The sequence below is a fragment of the Cottoperca gobio genome, chromosome 20, assembly GCF_900634415.1.
Source record: "Cottoperca gobio chromosome 20, fCotGob3.1, whole genome shotgun sequence".
NCBI classification, from domain to species: Eukaryota; Metazoa; Chordata; class Actinopteri; order Perciformes; family Bovichtidae; genus Cottoperca; species Cottoperca gobio.
In genome coordinates, this window is record NC_041374.1 from 5,374,094 (window position 1) to 5,389,512 (window position 15,419).

The window sequence follows — 15,419 nt, forward strand, 5'->3', positions numbered from 1 at the left end:
GGCTCACGGGGATTCAAATTAGTTTAACTGATGAAACTGTTGTTGGCGGCATTATCTACCATTATGAATTTAGAGAGATGCTACATGATCACCAATGACATTTTTTTGAAGATACAGAAGAAAAACACACTGGCAGTGGTGTTATATGAGTGAGATGCAGTCAAATATGGGCCAGTCAGTGTCAAATATGTCATCTTGCTTTGAACAAGAGATTGGTTTTTTTTTTCTGCAGAACTATTAAATCAAACTAGGGCCAATTGCTAAAAATATATACATTTAAAGCGAAAAAAGGCATGTGTTGGAGTGTAAACTGAGTTTAAACTGCTCATCAGGAGCAGAGATCTAATACCAATCCTAAATCTTCTAAGGACTTGTCACACTTCTAGCTCAATACTGCCATCTAGTGCTTAATACCATACATTGACAATGTATCGTTATAAATCTTGTACCTATAACCTGTAACATAAATAATTGAAAAAGTCCATTGGAATAAATGACAGAGACACAATTGTCACACCTGGTGGTGATCATGCTTGTACAAAAAATAAAAATGCATATATTTTAAGAATGACCTCTTTTATAAAAACACATTTTATTTTTTTACAAAACATGTTGATTGACTTTTACAGGAAATAATACTAGATTTGATATTGCTAAAAAATAAATAATACAAACAACTAACAAAAACAAAGTGCAAAGTAGTGAATGGTAGGAAATTGAATGTTGGTGTGTACTTTTTGACGTAGGCAAAATTTACAAAATTTACTAAAGTCTGTAATAACAATTGAATGTCTATATTTATTAATATTCAACGTGGGTATTATGAAGTTTAATTATTATATGTTTTATTATAAGAGTCATTCGAACAATAACTTTCAAGTTGCACGTAGCGCCGTTGAACGCACCCCTAGTAACCAAGGCAATGACGCTATTCTCCGTTACCAAGGCATTCTCAAGGCAAACACTAGCTGGATAGCTAGGCTAGCCAATCTGCCAGATAATCTTATAGCTATGATATGACCCCCGTTTAACCTCCTCACAGAGTTGAACTATAAGTACAAAATAGTTTACTAGAACCCTCGACTGCAACACATTATCATTTGCATCTAGTCTGTTCGCTGCGTGGCCTAAATCAGAGGCTGAAACACCCATTTTTCTTTTTATCATCTCAGTCTACAAGCTAGCTAACTTAGTAACGTTAACGTTAGCTGCACAGCCACCATGGTAAGTAGCTGCGATCATTTGCTGTTTAAGGGTAGCCAGGCCACCTGTTTGCTTTTTAGAAGTTAGCATTGCTAATAGTCTCGCTTTGTTTTATTCAAAGACGAGTAACGTTAGACAGTTAGCAAGCATACCCAAAGATAGCACTGTGTGTTGCTTACTTGTGTGTGTGTGAAAGCTCATGTGAATAGGCCGTCACATATTAGCATGGGGAAATCCTCTTTATGTTAGCTCATAAGCTAGTTGTGGTTCCTATTAGCTTCTCTCTGTCCATCTTTCATGATCATTTCTTTACTGGTTTTCTCCTCTTGTTTCCATGTAGGCTGAATTTGGGTTTAATGAGCAACATCAGAATGAAGTCATCAATTACATGCGATTTGCACGTTCAAAGAGGGTCCTGAGACTAAAGACTATTGACTCATGCTTTGAAGAACTCAAAGATAGCAGGTGAATGGTCATTCTCAAGTTTCTGGTATCATCGTGTCCATGTTAATTCAACTTAAACTCATATTCAATAGAAGGAAAATATGTATTACAACAATTCAGTGCTTTTCCTTTGAGTTGGAGCTGTAATGTGTATGCATGTGTGCACATATGTTTCTGTCTGAAGGCTGGTGGAGGAAACCTTCACAGTGGACGAGGTCAAGGAGATGCTGGACGGGCTGCAGTCGGTGGTGCGTGGTGAAGTGGAGATGGAGCTCATCAACACAGCCCACACCAATGTGCTGCTGCTCAGGCAGCTCTTCTCACAGGCTGAGAAGTTTTACCTTCGACTGCAGAGTGATATCTCAGAGCTGGAGAACAGGTGAGCAGTGAGGAAGGAAGCAGATTCTGGCTCAAACACAGTATTTCACAAAAGGTGACCAAGTCAGGTTGGCTCTCAAAGGAGTATAAAATGTTCTTATTCAGATATTATGTAATATAAGTCCTGTAAGATAATATTTGTGATTATTTAAGATGTGCACAACTTGTTCGCACTTTTGTGCACAAAATATAGATCTTGTATGCACTAAAGAAATTCTAATCCTTCCACAATAATAAGCTGTAAAAGCTTTTTCAAATTGAAATAATTTGAAGTGATGTGACGGTTAAAGGTCAAACAGAGTGCCACACCAAGGTAAGAAGTGAGCGAGGCCTCTAAACACACAATACACCTTCATGTTCATGAGAAAGAGCTTCTCCACTTTGTTCCACTTCCTCCTCAGTACTGTTTAGATCTAGATATCCTGTAAGGTACAGTATATGCCAGGCAAAAAAAGGTCATTGCCAAGCCACATGTTCGCATACACAATGTGAATTTAACTCTTTTTCCATTACAATGGTTTTTGCGGTGATGTTCATTTAGCCTGAAATCCACAACTGCTGCCACATTCTCACTACATTTTATGTCAGTTTACCCCAAGTTACAAAACATCAGATTTGGTAACTTCTGCCACCAACCCAATACAATAGGGCTTTTGAGTTTTTATTTTTCCAAACAAAATATTTGCTTCTTTTAGCTTCACAAAGTTACAGAAGTCTGATTACCAAAGCTTTTCAAACTGCATTGCTAATTACAAATAGGGGTAAGTAAAAATGGTCTTTTGTAATTCGGGTGAACCAACTATTTAATTGTCACACTTGGACAAGTAGTTTTACTGTCATTTTCTTTTAATAAAGTTATTTATTTTTACTCTCAATGATTATTAACAGCTCATGTTTTGAGTGCATACTTTCAAAGTGGTGGAGTCACACAAAGTTTATTGGCGTACATTTTTTATTCAAGCATCATTTGTCATATTTGCTTTCGTTACTAAGCAACTATGCAAAGAGAGCCTCTTCATATTACAAGCCTAAACAGAGCAACGCAGGCATGTACATGTGACACCAGTAATAAAGATAAATCACATTTGAACTTTGCACTCTTGACATTTTTGGCAAAGGATGTATCAAGACCTTTTGGCACACATAAAGTCCGATGTTAGAACATAGAGGTTGTTAGAGGTAGATGAACAATAACTCAGTGCCTTACCACGTACAGTTGAATGTCAACCTAAAGCCCAACACATACGTTATCTTGTTCCTCTTTTTGCAAGTGATATTGGGGAAGCAAGGCTTTTCCGTGTTCACAACCTTCTTCAGTATCGTAGCAAAAGGCCATCACATTCACACTTCTGCAGCTCACTTTAACATGTTGTAAAAACTATGCTCCACAGTACATGTGCACAGGCTTGAATGTCCTCAGGATATTGAAGTGAACTTCACGTAACTTCTGACCTCTGTAACCTTTCACCCTGTCAAAACACTGAGCATGTTTTCAAAAAGTGATTTTGTTTGTAATGTGTACGTGGTGGGTGGATAAATGAGCCCTAATGTTTTTTTCTCAGGGCTCAGCCCTACGTGACTTGTACGGTGTTTAAAGCAAGGAACACGCCCCGTGTAACAGTCGACGTGTGCTCGGCTGCTTTTTAAAAACCACATTTAAGCTTTTCAGAGAGCTGCTCTGTTCACCACAAACATCTTATATTATAAGTGCTAAACTGTCATCAAGAACAAGGGTGTTTATTTTCCTTGCCAAAAGACACATAACCGCCAAATAGTAGATTATTGTTAATGTTCAAAAACATTGTAGTGCCAAGCAGAAGGTTGTGTGAGGAGATGGTACATATTCTCACAGTAGTTTCCCTCTACTCACAAAAACATTCACTTTTTTTGATACTTTGTATTTGCTTTTATTTATTTATTCTTAAAATGTATATATAGGATTTGATAATATTTCAAGCTTTTTGTATTCCCCTCGAATTTTCTTTATTTCGCCGTCCAATTCTTTGTTCTTCTCTACCCGTATAGGGAGCTGTTAGAACAAGTGGCTGAGTTTGAGAAGACTGACTTTAAAACCACCGATAAGGTGAGTATAATGTGCAGCTCTATCACAGGTAGAGCGTCACACAGCACCATCAATATAGGTGTCATTAATCATGTGTTCAAAGGATATTTACACCCACATGGAATTCAGCAGCTCGAGAGCGTTCCTGTTCCTTTTTTAGTCGTTTTATATGTCAGGCCATCTGCCCTTCACATGTATCCGTGCGGTTGAAAAGTCACACATCGCTGACGTGTGGTTTCACAACGCACGGTTAATAATACAATTAATCAACATCGTAATGCGATACTCTGCTCTCTCTCAGGTTGACATTTTTATACATTTTATTTTTTACTGGAGGAATAGCCAACACGTTTTGAACTCAGAAATAAGAACAGTTTTGTTATTGTTTCAGTTGTAAAGTGTGTACATTATTCCCAGATAAACCAGGAAACAAGCAAACCCAAGCTAGCACCCCTGAATGAAGGTGGGGTGTCTGAACTCCTTAACAAGGTAAAGAAACATATCGCATGAGTTACATACACGGATGAATTGTACAAAGTTGAGCCCTCATGATCATATTTTCACACATTTCTTGACGGCCGTCTTAAATATTTCTCCAGGAGATAGCGAGACTACAGGAGGAAAATGATAAACTGAAAGCCAGGCTGCGGACTTTAGAATCCCAGGTACAACAATAATCTTTTCTCATAATTCATCCACTAAATATACATTATTAACTCTCTGCTCTGATTCATCCTCTCAGGCCATGAGTGCTCTTGATGAGAGAAGCAAGGCAGAGAGAGCCCTCAAAGACCTTCAGAAGGTGCAAGGTGAACAGCAGGTACTGTTTGGAGTTTGGCTCGCAAAGTAGCCTCATCTTTTTTTTTTTGTGACATTTTGAGTTTCCATCCTACTACTTTTATGTTTTCATCTCTTCATATTTTATTTTGTTGCATCTGAACATTTGCTGTCGTTTGGTTTTATCTGCTAACTTGGAGCTGAAATGGTACGTATCCAGCTGACCAAAGTGTTGCTTCTGCCTGTCACTGTGAATAGGGATAGGGTATAGATTCTGTAGTGGTAGCAATGATTGACATTCATTCCATCTGAACTTCTGTGTCGTTTCTTTTCAAGTTGGCTGCTCAATCCCAGGAGATCAACAGTCTCGAGGACACCGTGGCAGCTCTGAAGGATGACTATGAAAGATCTCTTAGTGCCAACTCTGTCTCCCAGAAGGGTCTGCAGGAGAACCTGATCTCTGCCAAACATGAGCTTCTGCGAGTGCAGGAGCAGCTGTCCTTGGCAGAGAAGGTACGTCACTGCGGGGTTTACCTGCAACTAACCAGTATGTAAAGTTAACACATGTCAAGTCAAATATGTTATTTTAATGTACGTGTGTGTGTGGTGTGCAGGAGTTGGACAGGAAGTTCCAGCAAACTGCGGCCTACCGCAACATGAAGGAGATCCTGACCAAGAAAAATGAGCAGATCAAAGAAATTAGAAAACGATTGCAGAGGTGAGCTTTACTAAGTGTGAAACGATGCAATCATCGGTCCAGGATGTGCCATTTGTAGAGGAATGGCTGCTAAAAAAACGATCGAATTTAATTTAATATATTTTACTTCGAACATTTAAAACATACATATATACACACACACACACACACACACACACATTAAAAAAAATATATAAATAAATATATATATATATATATATATATAAATATATATATATATATATATATATATATATATATATATATATATATATATACACATACATATACACATACATATATACACATACATACACACACACACACATTTAAAAAAAATATATACACACATTTAAAAAATGTATATCTCTATATAAATACAGATATAGATGTAAAAAAAAAAGAATAACGGTGAACATATACTACAGACTTTCTATAAGCAACATAAATTAATGTTTCATGGAGAAAGAAGACTCCTATTTCATACTAATCCATCAATATTTAATCAATATATAGTTATAGAAAGTATTTGGCAGTAATTCTTTAAGACACGTGAAAACACTGGTATGGTCCTTCAAGTTGAATCACTTTGGTTCTGTTTTTCTTTTTACCTCTAAAATTGGCTTCTTGCTTAGATAGTTGTCTAATTTCAGGTTTGTAATGTTGTTATCGCTCGTCTGTTTCAGATATGAGCCCAGTGAATGAGTTCTACCCACGACAGCTGGTTAAACATGTGTCCAGAGGGTAAGACGGGACCAAAATGTGCGGCTGTGGTTTGGTCAAGAAACCATCAGTTCCACTGCTGGAAGACAAGAGAGACAGAAAAAAGCACTTTCACAAGGAATTGTTTATTCATGCTTAATCCGGCATCTTCAGTAGTTATTTGCTTTAGTAAAGAGTGTGAGAGGGGAGGTCGGCAGTACACGCAACTGCTCACACTAATGAAGTAGTGACAAATGATAGCCTTCTTCGGCCGTGCTTTTTTTCTACGTCTCAGTTTTTGGAGCTCACTTCCAGTAGCTAGAAGACTTCCCTCAGTGCTCTATGCAATTCCTGTCACGTCCCCGTTTGAAGAGGCCTTGTCCATTTGCTGAATTTGACAGATCCGCACTGTCTGCCTGAAGCGTTGCAGTCTTATCTATCAGATGGTTATAGGTGATTTTTAGCTTTCTTGCACCGGGTAATTGATTATTGATATTTTGCTGATCATCTTTAATTGTGTAGTCAATCTGTGTTGAATTAGACCCAAGCAAACCCCGTTTGTTTATCAATAGTGAACAGCTTCCACGTAATGTTTCCTGACCTTTTGGAGGTCAACCCTGCTTTAATTTGTTATCTAAGAATTAAATAGCATTTCACACACACATATTTTCAATGATCTGACATTCTGTGAAAAGTCGAAAATATGACAACTTTTCTCACATTTATTTGTTCTGCTCTTGCATATTGAATGACGTGGATAGCGATCTAGAATGGTTTCCCTACTTCCCTACACGAAGGGCATAGAATATTTTTGTCTGGAATCTTTAGCCGTGTACTTTTCGTATTGCTGTGGGTGATGGAGTGTAAGAGGAAAAGAAATGAATATATACATGATGTTCATGAAGTAATGCTCTTGTAGAGTATGATACATTTACCCTGTATTACACTAGATGTGCATTTGTTTGTATTGTGCAAAGTATGGGGTAATAAAAGCGGTTAACACATCAGCGTGTGATCATTTTTAGTGAGTAAAGTCTTTGTCATCATCATTTTTTACTTTAGGAAGTGAAATTACTAAAATATTACTAATGCATGCTGGGATATGCTTCTTGGATGTTATGACACTGATTAACAATAAGAATGTGGAAGAATTAAAATGACATATGACTGATTATAATAGATTTAAGACTGATTAAACATCACTGTCTCCAACTGGCAGGTTCAACAAGGGGGCGCCAGACTACAATAATGCACAGACAAAAAAACTACCCCCGTGTTTGAACAGATTAAACATCAGGAACATTATTATTATTATTTTAAATCGCCTGCACTTACACGATGTGTCTGTGTGAGCATTTGTTTTGAATCCAACACATTTAGTAACTTTATCTGCTTCCTCGGCTGCTTCATTGTAAACGTGTTAACCAAAGTGGAGATAGTGACCGAGTAAGAACCAACTCTGTTGTTTTCAGTGAAACTCTTCAAGCCACAGTCTTTCCTGATTTAAACTTGTGATGTTTTGCATCATGTGCACGAGTTGTATGCATGGTGTATTCTTTTGTACTTCCTAGAGTTTAGGGGCAAAGGGCACTAATGAGAAAACACACGTGGAAGGCATACAACACGAAAAACAATATTCTTAAAAAACCTTTTTGTTCTGCTGTCAAAACACAAGAGATCAATTCTTACTCCTTTTTTATTCCTATACTAAAATATAGATCATTTTCAATTTTGAATTTGTGTGCGTGCATCTGTTTTCTGTCATGGAAAAAGTGCAGATAATTTGAGATAGGATGCAAATGCTGAACAGTTGTCTATCACTGCATACAAAATAAATCAGTGCACAGGAAGTGGTGACGAGTGTCTCGGTACCAAATTCAATCTCTCGCTCTGCTGACGGTGACAGTACTTTCCCACAATATGGGGCTACTGTTAATACATGCAGGAGTGATGCACCCAGTTACAGTAGCTTCCTTCTCACAGACGAGGTATCAAAGGGGTTTTCTCAGTTTCACTCGTAAAACATTTCTGTTTGTTTGTTCCCAGAATCACCAAGCAGACTTTTGCCTGAGATAAACAACAAGTTTTAGAATTTAAGGTGATGTCCATAGTGCTGTGTAGTGTTAAAAACAATGTTGGTACAACAGATGGCTTTATTCTTTCGGTCCTTCACAGAGACTGACTGTACGGTGTACGGAGCAACACTTATTTAAGGTGGACACTGCATTAAGTGTGCTGGCTGAGGGCATAACGCATCAGTGTTCGTTGACCACCTTGGCTATATCCATGTGGGTTGTGAAAGAGTACATGCCAGCATGGAGGCAGCGCTTCAGGTTGTGAAAGGTTCTCAGCTACCAGTCGCTCAACATCAGTTTACCACCTACAAAAAAGGTGATACACCTCAAGATGAACAGTTATCAGATGCACATTGAGCAATACTTCTCAGAAGTGACACCAATGTGTTAGTTCTCAAGTTCCTGTTCCTGTGTCATCATAACAACAGATTTGGATGTGGGAGTTATTTATTGTGGTGATGTGTTTTTGGATTTCAGGATTGTTGAGTTTTTTTAAACATCTTTGTTTTTGACATCTTGGAAATAAGAGTTTTCCCTTTAACATGTTCATTTCTGTATCTGATAAGCCATGAATAACAATCAGCTGAAAAGGTCCCATCATTATGATTGGCCTTATTTAAGCATTAGTAAGCATCACGATGTGAACATTTGAGAGTGCAGGTCTTACTGGTTTGAGTCAGCATATTCTCACCTCGTATGCAAATCATGTTAAGAAAACCAATTTCTTTCTGTTCAATGTGCCGTTTCTTTTAAATCAAAAATGAAAACGGTGCAGTGTACAATATGAAATACCGTGGTAATGCACCGTTTTCATTTTCGTTTCGTTACCTAAAGGCCCCGTCACACAGTGGCGTATGCTGGCGCATATGAAAATGAGCATTTACACTGAGGCTCTGATATGTTTTGTATAAGTACGCCAATAGGCTCTGTATACGTTCACATACGTTGTATATGCTAATTTTCATATCCACCAGCATACGCCACTGTGTGACGGGGCTTTTAAATGACCTTTGCTTAAATGATGCTTCCACTTGATTTTCTCACGACAGTGACTCAAAGTAGAAGTAGTGGAGTCACTGAAGCAGCATAATTTGACTACATTACTATTTGTGAAACTTATTGACGTGCCTTTTAAATGAGATAACAAGATGAACATGTATTCTACAGAATGCAGCACTACTTTGACAGAATAAGGTTTAACCTGTGAAACCCTTTGACCCAGAATGTGTACTACCCCATCATATCATGTGAATCCGTCTATTATTAACAGCATAAAGGAAGCTCCTAATGACATGATCATGGATAAATGTTAAAATGAAAGTTATGACATTAAATGTAGTATATAGGACATAATACAATAAAGGTTCATCTGATGCAGATTTGGCGCCTCTTTCTGGCATATACAGTATATATTTGTTTGGCGACCTCACCACCAACACTTCTCTTGTGAAAGATAAAGGAGTCTGTATAATTCACATGTGACTGAGTGTTGAGTCAAACAAACTGAGGTGATTTAGTTTGCTCTGTCCCTTAGTTTGTGGTGTGTAGGTGTTAAAAAACAGACAAGTTTCCTCCCCTTATAAAAACAGTTATGAGAAGTTGTGATAGAGCATGCAGTCATTTGAATGAACACAAAAATAACAACATGAATCATGGCAAAGACACAATATGAAATGTCTGTCAGAATAAGAATAGTAAAGTATTCATCCACTATTATCTTCAACTCGGGACCTGAAGAAGCATTGTCTTCTAGAAGGGAATAACGTTTGACTAGCTACTGTACGTCACACGCTTTGTTTTATATTCTCACAGAACAATGAAGTCAATTAAATACATTTGTGCAGTGAAACCTCTCAGTCTGCCACTTTCTTCAACAGCTTGTTCCCAGAAGGAAAGCACTCATCTGACGATCGTGACACAGCAGTTTCCCTCTGCTGTACGGTGATCAAAACCGAGAAACGCAACCCGCATTTGGTAGAAATCTCAAGAGCCAATTGCTCACACGCTCTGCCGGTGTCAGTGTTCACAATACGCCAGAAGTTAGATCAGGCCAGGAAGTGAAACTGTGAGGCGAAGGCACCCCACTCCTGTCCTTCAGAGAGCCTTCACAATGGACAAAACCGATCGACAAAAGTGTGTCTCACACTCTCACTCTCACACACACACACACACACACACACACACACACACACACAGCTCATTTAAAATACTTCCTTTGACGAATAAAGATTTCAAAAGCATTGTTGGCTTTGTAAACTCAGACTTGTTTCTTACTTTATTCACCAGTGTCAGGGCGAGTTTGCTTATTTTTCATTATCAACTTTGTTTGGTACAAAACATGACAAAGTAGAAAGTCCCTGTCATACCAGTGTGGTCAGCTATGAGCCTATTTGTCATGTTATTAATTTCCCCTTACCCTTAGCAATACCAAAGAAACTTGAATTTCCCCTTCTCCATAAAGTGCTTGTGTTTCCTAATATGTCACATGAACGTCTTCCAATTTGGCAGCAAATTACACAGGAATATACGTGTTGTTGGTTTTTATATAGTGGAGTGCCTGTGCTACCAAATTCAGATTCTGATTCGACTTGAAACAAACTAAAAATCTAGTTAAAAAGGCATAGTTCGACATATGCGCATTCACTTTGTCGCTGAAAAAGATTGATACACTCGTATATTTGTCTGCAAAACATTTAGCCAGCAACCGGTTAGCTTAGCTCCTTGATCCACATTCATATTTCCCGCACAAGCATGAGAAACTCTGCAAGACAGGAAATTATTTCCTAAAATGTGGACTTGTACCTTTAAATGAAGTTTAGAAAGGGTATAGTTTTTTTTTTTAAGGGCATCATTCATCACTGCTGACTTGAAAGACTACCTACCTGAAAATCAAAACCTCTCAAAAAGACTTCCCTTACATACCTTGACACTTCTTTAAAAGAAAAGATAATGGTCGCTTGGCCACAGTGCCTGAGCTTTAGACAGCTGGATTGCTATGAAACAATGGGGCGGACAACATCTCAACATGCTACCTGCTCCAGTTTTGATCTTTAAATCACACCTCATGGTTTTGAGTTTCCACGACTCACTCATCTGTGGTGTTAAGTGCTCCAGCTGTGTATACAAAAGTGCGTTAAAAAACGGGCTTTGACTTGATACAACTTTATCAGCTGTGGGAGAAATGTGGGTATATTGTTTTGGTTCTAGTTTGATTGACATGGTTTAGTGGTTTAAGTCTAAAAGTCACAACTTCCCTGTCACACTGTCACTGACACTGTTCATAGATCATACAAGTTCCCTTTCAATGTGATGCACATTTCTCTGTAATTGGGGAAAGAATTATATATCACAGACAGTCGTGTTTTTTCTTCTTCTGCAGAGCGAGGAGATGGAGTGATGTATCAACACGTGATCCTGTGGTTAAAAGGGAAGCCATATAAGCAAGTGACGATGAGTATGGTCGTTAAAGTTACCAGTTGTACTACCCAGACAAAGAAACACAAGTTTGACTCAGAGCTTGTTCTCTACAGCTGTTCACTGAATAGGTAAGTGATTTGTTGTGCTGGTAGTAAATGTACAGGACATTTACTATTTTACCTTTAAGCTTAATTCCCTTTAACGTTTTGATGTGTTGTATTAATATCCTCCGTTTTTTTTGTAGATAATATGGAAGAGCCATTTACAATGTATACGACCGCAATAACTGATTATGCTGGAACTGTAAGTATTCATTTGAGATTATTATCTGTAGCCATGACACCAGTGAAAAACAGTTATAGAGCAAATGTTGATGCCAGAGCAGAACAAAGAAGGTGACACTGTTGGTGTTGACTATTCTTACCATAACTTTAGTTTTTAGTGCACGTCTCAATTGTTGTTTATGTTGTAGAGTTTAAAGAATACTGTGTGAACAAAGCCATGTCACCGCTCTTTATTAAATATATTTGGTATTCTTTATGATGTTAGTTTTATGTTTTTGCTTTAATGCTCCAGGTTTAACTAAAGTAGAATGTATGATACTCACATGCCGCAGTCACAGCCCTATCAGCATCACATTTTCCATCACTTGTGTAACCCTAAGCCTCGGCATCACGCCGCTTTTTATCTCTGCCCTAAATCTAAACTTGATGCTTCGGGGGGTACTGAGTTCTGCTGTGGGCCCCCCTCTCTGGAGCCCCTCAGGATCGTTCACCCTCCCCAGGCTTGGATACCAGCAGGAAGTTGTGCATCGGTGTGGTTTCTCCTGCACAGACACAACACCTGCATCTGACAGCAGTTTTTTTTTTGCACGCTCTGGTTAGCTTGTACGTCAACGACTGCGTTTGATGTTAGATCACAGTTTCCCCACTATGTTGTGAAACACTGTAAACAGTTTGTGAGCTGGGTTACAAGGACAGGAAGAAAAAAAAAGCTTCAACAGGAAATGAAAAGTTAGAAGGAAAAAAAAAAAAAGGTAGTGTATCTGTTGCACAAAGTCCTCTTTAATATCACATCTGATAATTAGTCTTTGATTGCAGGAACCTTCTGATTACCCAGATGACTATGGTTCAGATCCGACTGAAAGCACAGGCATGTGTGACAGAAGCTGGGTCAGGGAGTTTCGTGGGCAGTATGAACCACCTCTTCTCTGGCTCATCTTCATCCTTGGCGCCATAGGTAATCTGATGGTAGTTTGGATCTACACCACTGTGCGCCACCGCCTGAAAACAATGACTGACGTGTACCTGCTAAACCTGGCTGTGGCTGACCTCCTCTTCCTGTGCATGCTGCCCTTCTGGGCCGTCGATGCCATCAAGGGCTGGAACGTTGGTATCCCTCTCTGCAAAATGGTGTCAGCAGTCTATAAAATCAACTTCTTCAGCAGCATGCTCCTGCTCACCTGCATTAGTGTGGACCGCTACATTGCTATTGTGCAGGTCACCAAGGCCCAGAACCTGAAGAAAAAGAGGCTCTTCTACAGTAAACTTGCCTGCCTGGTTGTCTGGTTTGTCTCCATTCTCCTGGCCCTCCCCGAGTTCATCTTCGCCCAGGTGAAGACGGACCGAAGCGGGCAGTCATTCTGTGCTCTGGTCTACTGGAACAACGAGTACAACCGGACTAAGATCATGGTTCTGTCCCTGCAGATCTGCATGGGTTTCTTCCTTCCTCTACTTGTGATGGTCTTTTGTTACTCCGTCATCATTCGCACACTCCTTCAGGCCAAGAGCTTTGAAAAGCACAAGGCCCTACGTGTCATCTTTGCTGTGGTGTTTGTGTTTGTTTTCTCTCAGCTACCGCACAACGGCCTGCTGATAATGGAGGCCACGCAGGCAGCTAATACTACAATCACCAGCTGTAAAATTGTAACTCGTTTTGATGTAGCTGGACAGGTCGCCAAGAGCCTTGCGTATTTTCACGCCTGCCTGAACCCATTCCTGTATGTCTTCATTGGAGTTCGCTTCAGACAAGACCTCATGAGGATTGTGAAGATGTGTGCTCGCGGCCTGAGCAAAGGAGGGTTCAGTAAAATACAGGGAGTGCCCAAACGTCCCTCTGTCATGTCCGACACTGATACTACTCCTGCCCTTTCCATATAAATGCTCATTTTTTCTAAAACCCTAAACCTGAGACCTGAACCTATTTTTTATTTTTGATCCTCATGCATTACTTGTTACTAACAGAGCAATGATAAAATGTTCAAATGTAATAACTGTATATTTGTGTAAATACTGTTTTTTTTAAAGTGTTTGTATTCCATCATGTATTTGTTGTGTGCTGTTGCAACTATATTAAAAACATTAATTAAAAATGAGGAAAAACTAAATCATGCTGCAGTTGTCTATTCTTTTTTATTCTCACAGCACAAAACACAAGCGGGAAGGAAGTGCAGCAGAAGTTGTAAGTACATACTATAAACCAATGCAGCAGTGAGTGATGACATCAACATTTCATATCTGCTACTCATGAGAAAGCATACGAGTGCTTTCACTGGTGTAACGTTCACTTGAATGTGGTCAGTTCAATCCACAATGTTTTTGATCTGACTCGAGGTCCTCCTGTTGACAGTCTGTGCCATCGTCTGTGCAGACACTCTTAACTGATGAACGTTGTCTGGTTATGACTCGGCGGTTTCACACTGGGTTAACGGATGCCCATTTATGCTGGTGTGAAAGAGGTTTCCCAGTCTCCTCACAACGGCTGAAGCAGACAGAAAAACTTTCCATTTTGACGACAACTTTCGAAGCACAAGATTTTAGTTAAAAAAAAAGAGGCACATGGACTGCTTGGATGCATAGTTTTAGTAAAAGCCACACAAACTACATGGAATTCAATGCGTAATCTAGCAAAAAGTTATTACTTCTCCGACCTGTGCCCCCCAAAAACAGAACATCAAAGGCTAATGCAAGTCTAAATGCTGGGCTGGAGGCCGGCTACTTTACATTCCTCTTTGATGGGTGAGCTGTGGGCGACTAGCTCTGTGTAACAATCAGTTTCATGACACCTCCAAACAGAAACTGCCGGTATGAATCTGACATGAATCTGACTGGCAATACAGAGTTAATGCTGAGATTTGAGGTCGTCATTATGGCTTGTTGTGTTACCTCCATATTTATATCAAGGACCCAAACTCAAAAGTACAACTGATTAGGGTTAGTAAATGATAATGTATGCCTACTGACACAAAAGGACGAGGGGAAAAGACAAATGGAAGAAAAAAAAAAAAGAGGAACTTCACAAAGTTCATGTTAGCACATCGACTGTAAAAACAAAAGCTGGTGTGTTATTGTGGTCACTGAGGTTGGCTCCAGACAACTGAAGCCAACCTGCTGAAGTCAGGTGAGACCACAGACGCATTCTTTCATTTACCTGCTTCTTCTTTCTCTCACGACAGGAAACCATCAGTCAAGTCAATAACAACGTGCTCCTGCTTAACTGCAGAGCTGAGGCCTCACGATGGATGTCCTTAGGGACCCTGGCACATGTCTCAAATTTGGAGAATGCGAACGGCAACGTTACTGCACGGCACATCTTTTGAATACGTTTGTGTATTCCACTTCAATCTACAAACCTAGATTTTACTATTGCGTGGGAACTTAATATA

At 39.3% G+C, this 15,419-nt stretch overlaps 2 protein-coding genes across 2 annotated transcripts; both read left to right on the plus strand.

Moving 5' to 3' along the window:
• The first annotated feature begins 906 nt into the window (after positions 1–906).
• Positions 907–7,268, plus strand: lztfl1 (leucine zipper transcription factor-like 1). The gene is made up of 10 exons (XM_029457259.1): positions 907–1,224; positions 1,544–1,668; positions 1,832–2,026; positions 4,051–4,108; positions 4,505–4,576; positions 4,687–4,752; positions 4,830–4,907; positions 5,201–5,377; positions 5,479–5,582; positions 6,248–7,268. The coding sequence occupies exons 1-10, from the start codon at positions 1,222–1,224 to the stop codon at positions 6,264–6,266; spliced, it is 897 nt and encodes a 298-aa protein (XP_029313119.1). The 5' UTR covers positions 907–1,221; the 3' UTR covers positions 6,267–7,268.
• Positions 7,269–11,585: 4,317 nt separating this feature from the next.
• On the plus strand, positions 11,586–14,108 carry LOC115025496 (C-C chemokine receptor type 9-like). Its single transcript, XM_029457793.1, has 3 exons — positions 11,586–11,883; positions 12,000–12,058; positions 12,856–14,108. Exons 2-3 carry the CDS (start codon positions 12,005–12,007, stop codon positions 13,912–13,914), a joined length of 1,113 nt encoding a protein of 370 aa, XP_029313653.1. The 5' UTR covers positions 11,586–11,883; positions 12,000–12,004; the 3' UTR covers positions 13,915–14,108.
• The last annotated feature ends 1,311 nt before the right edge of the window (positions 14,109–15,419 follow it).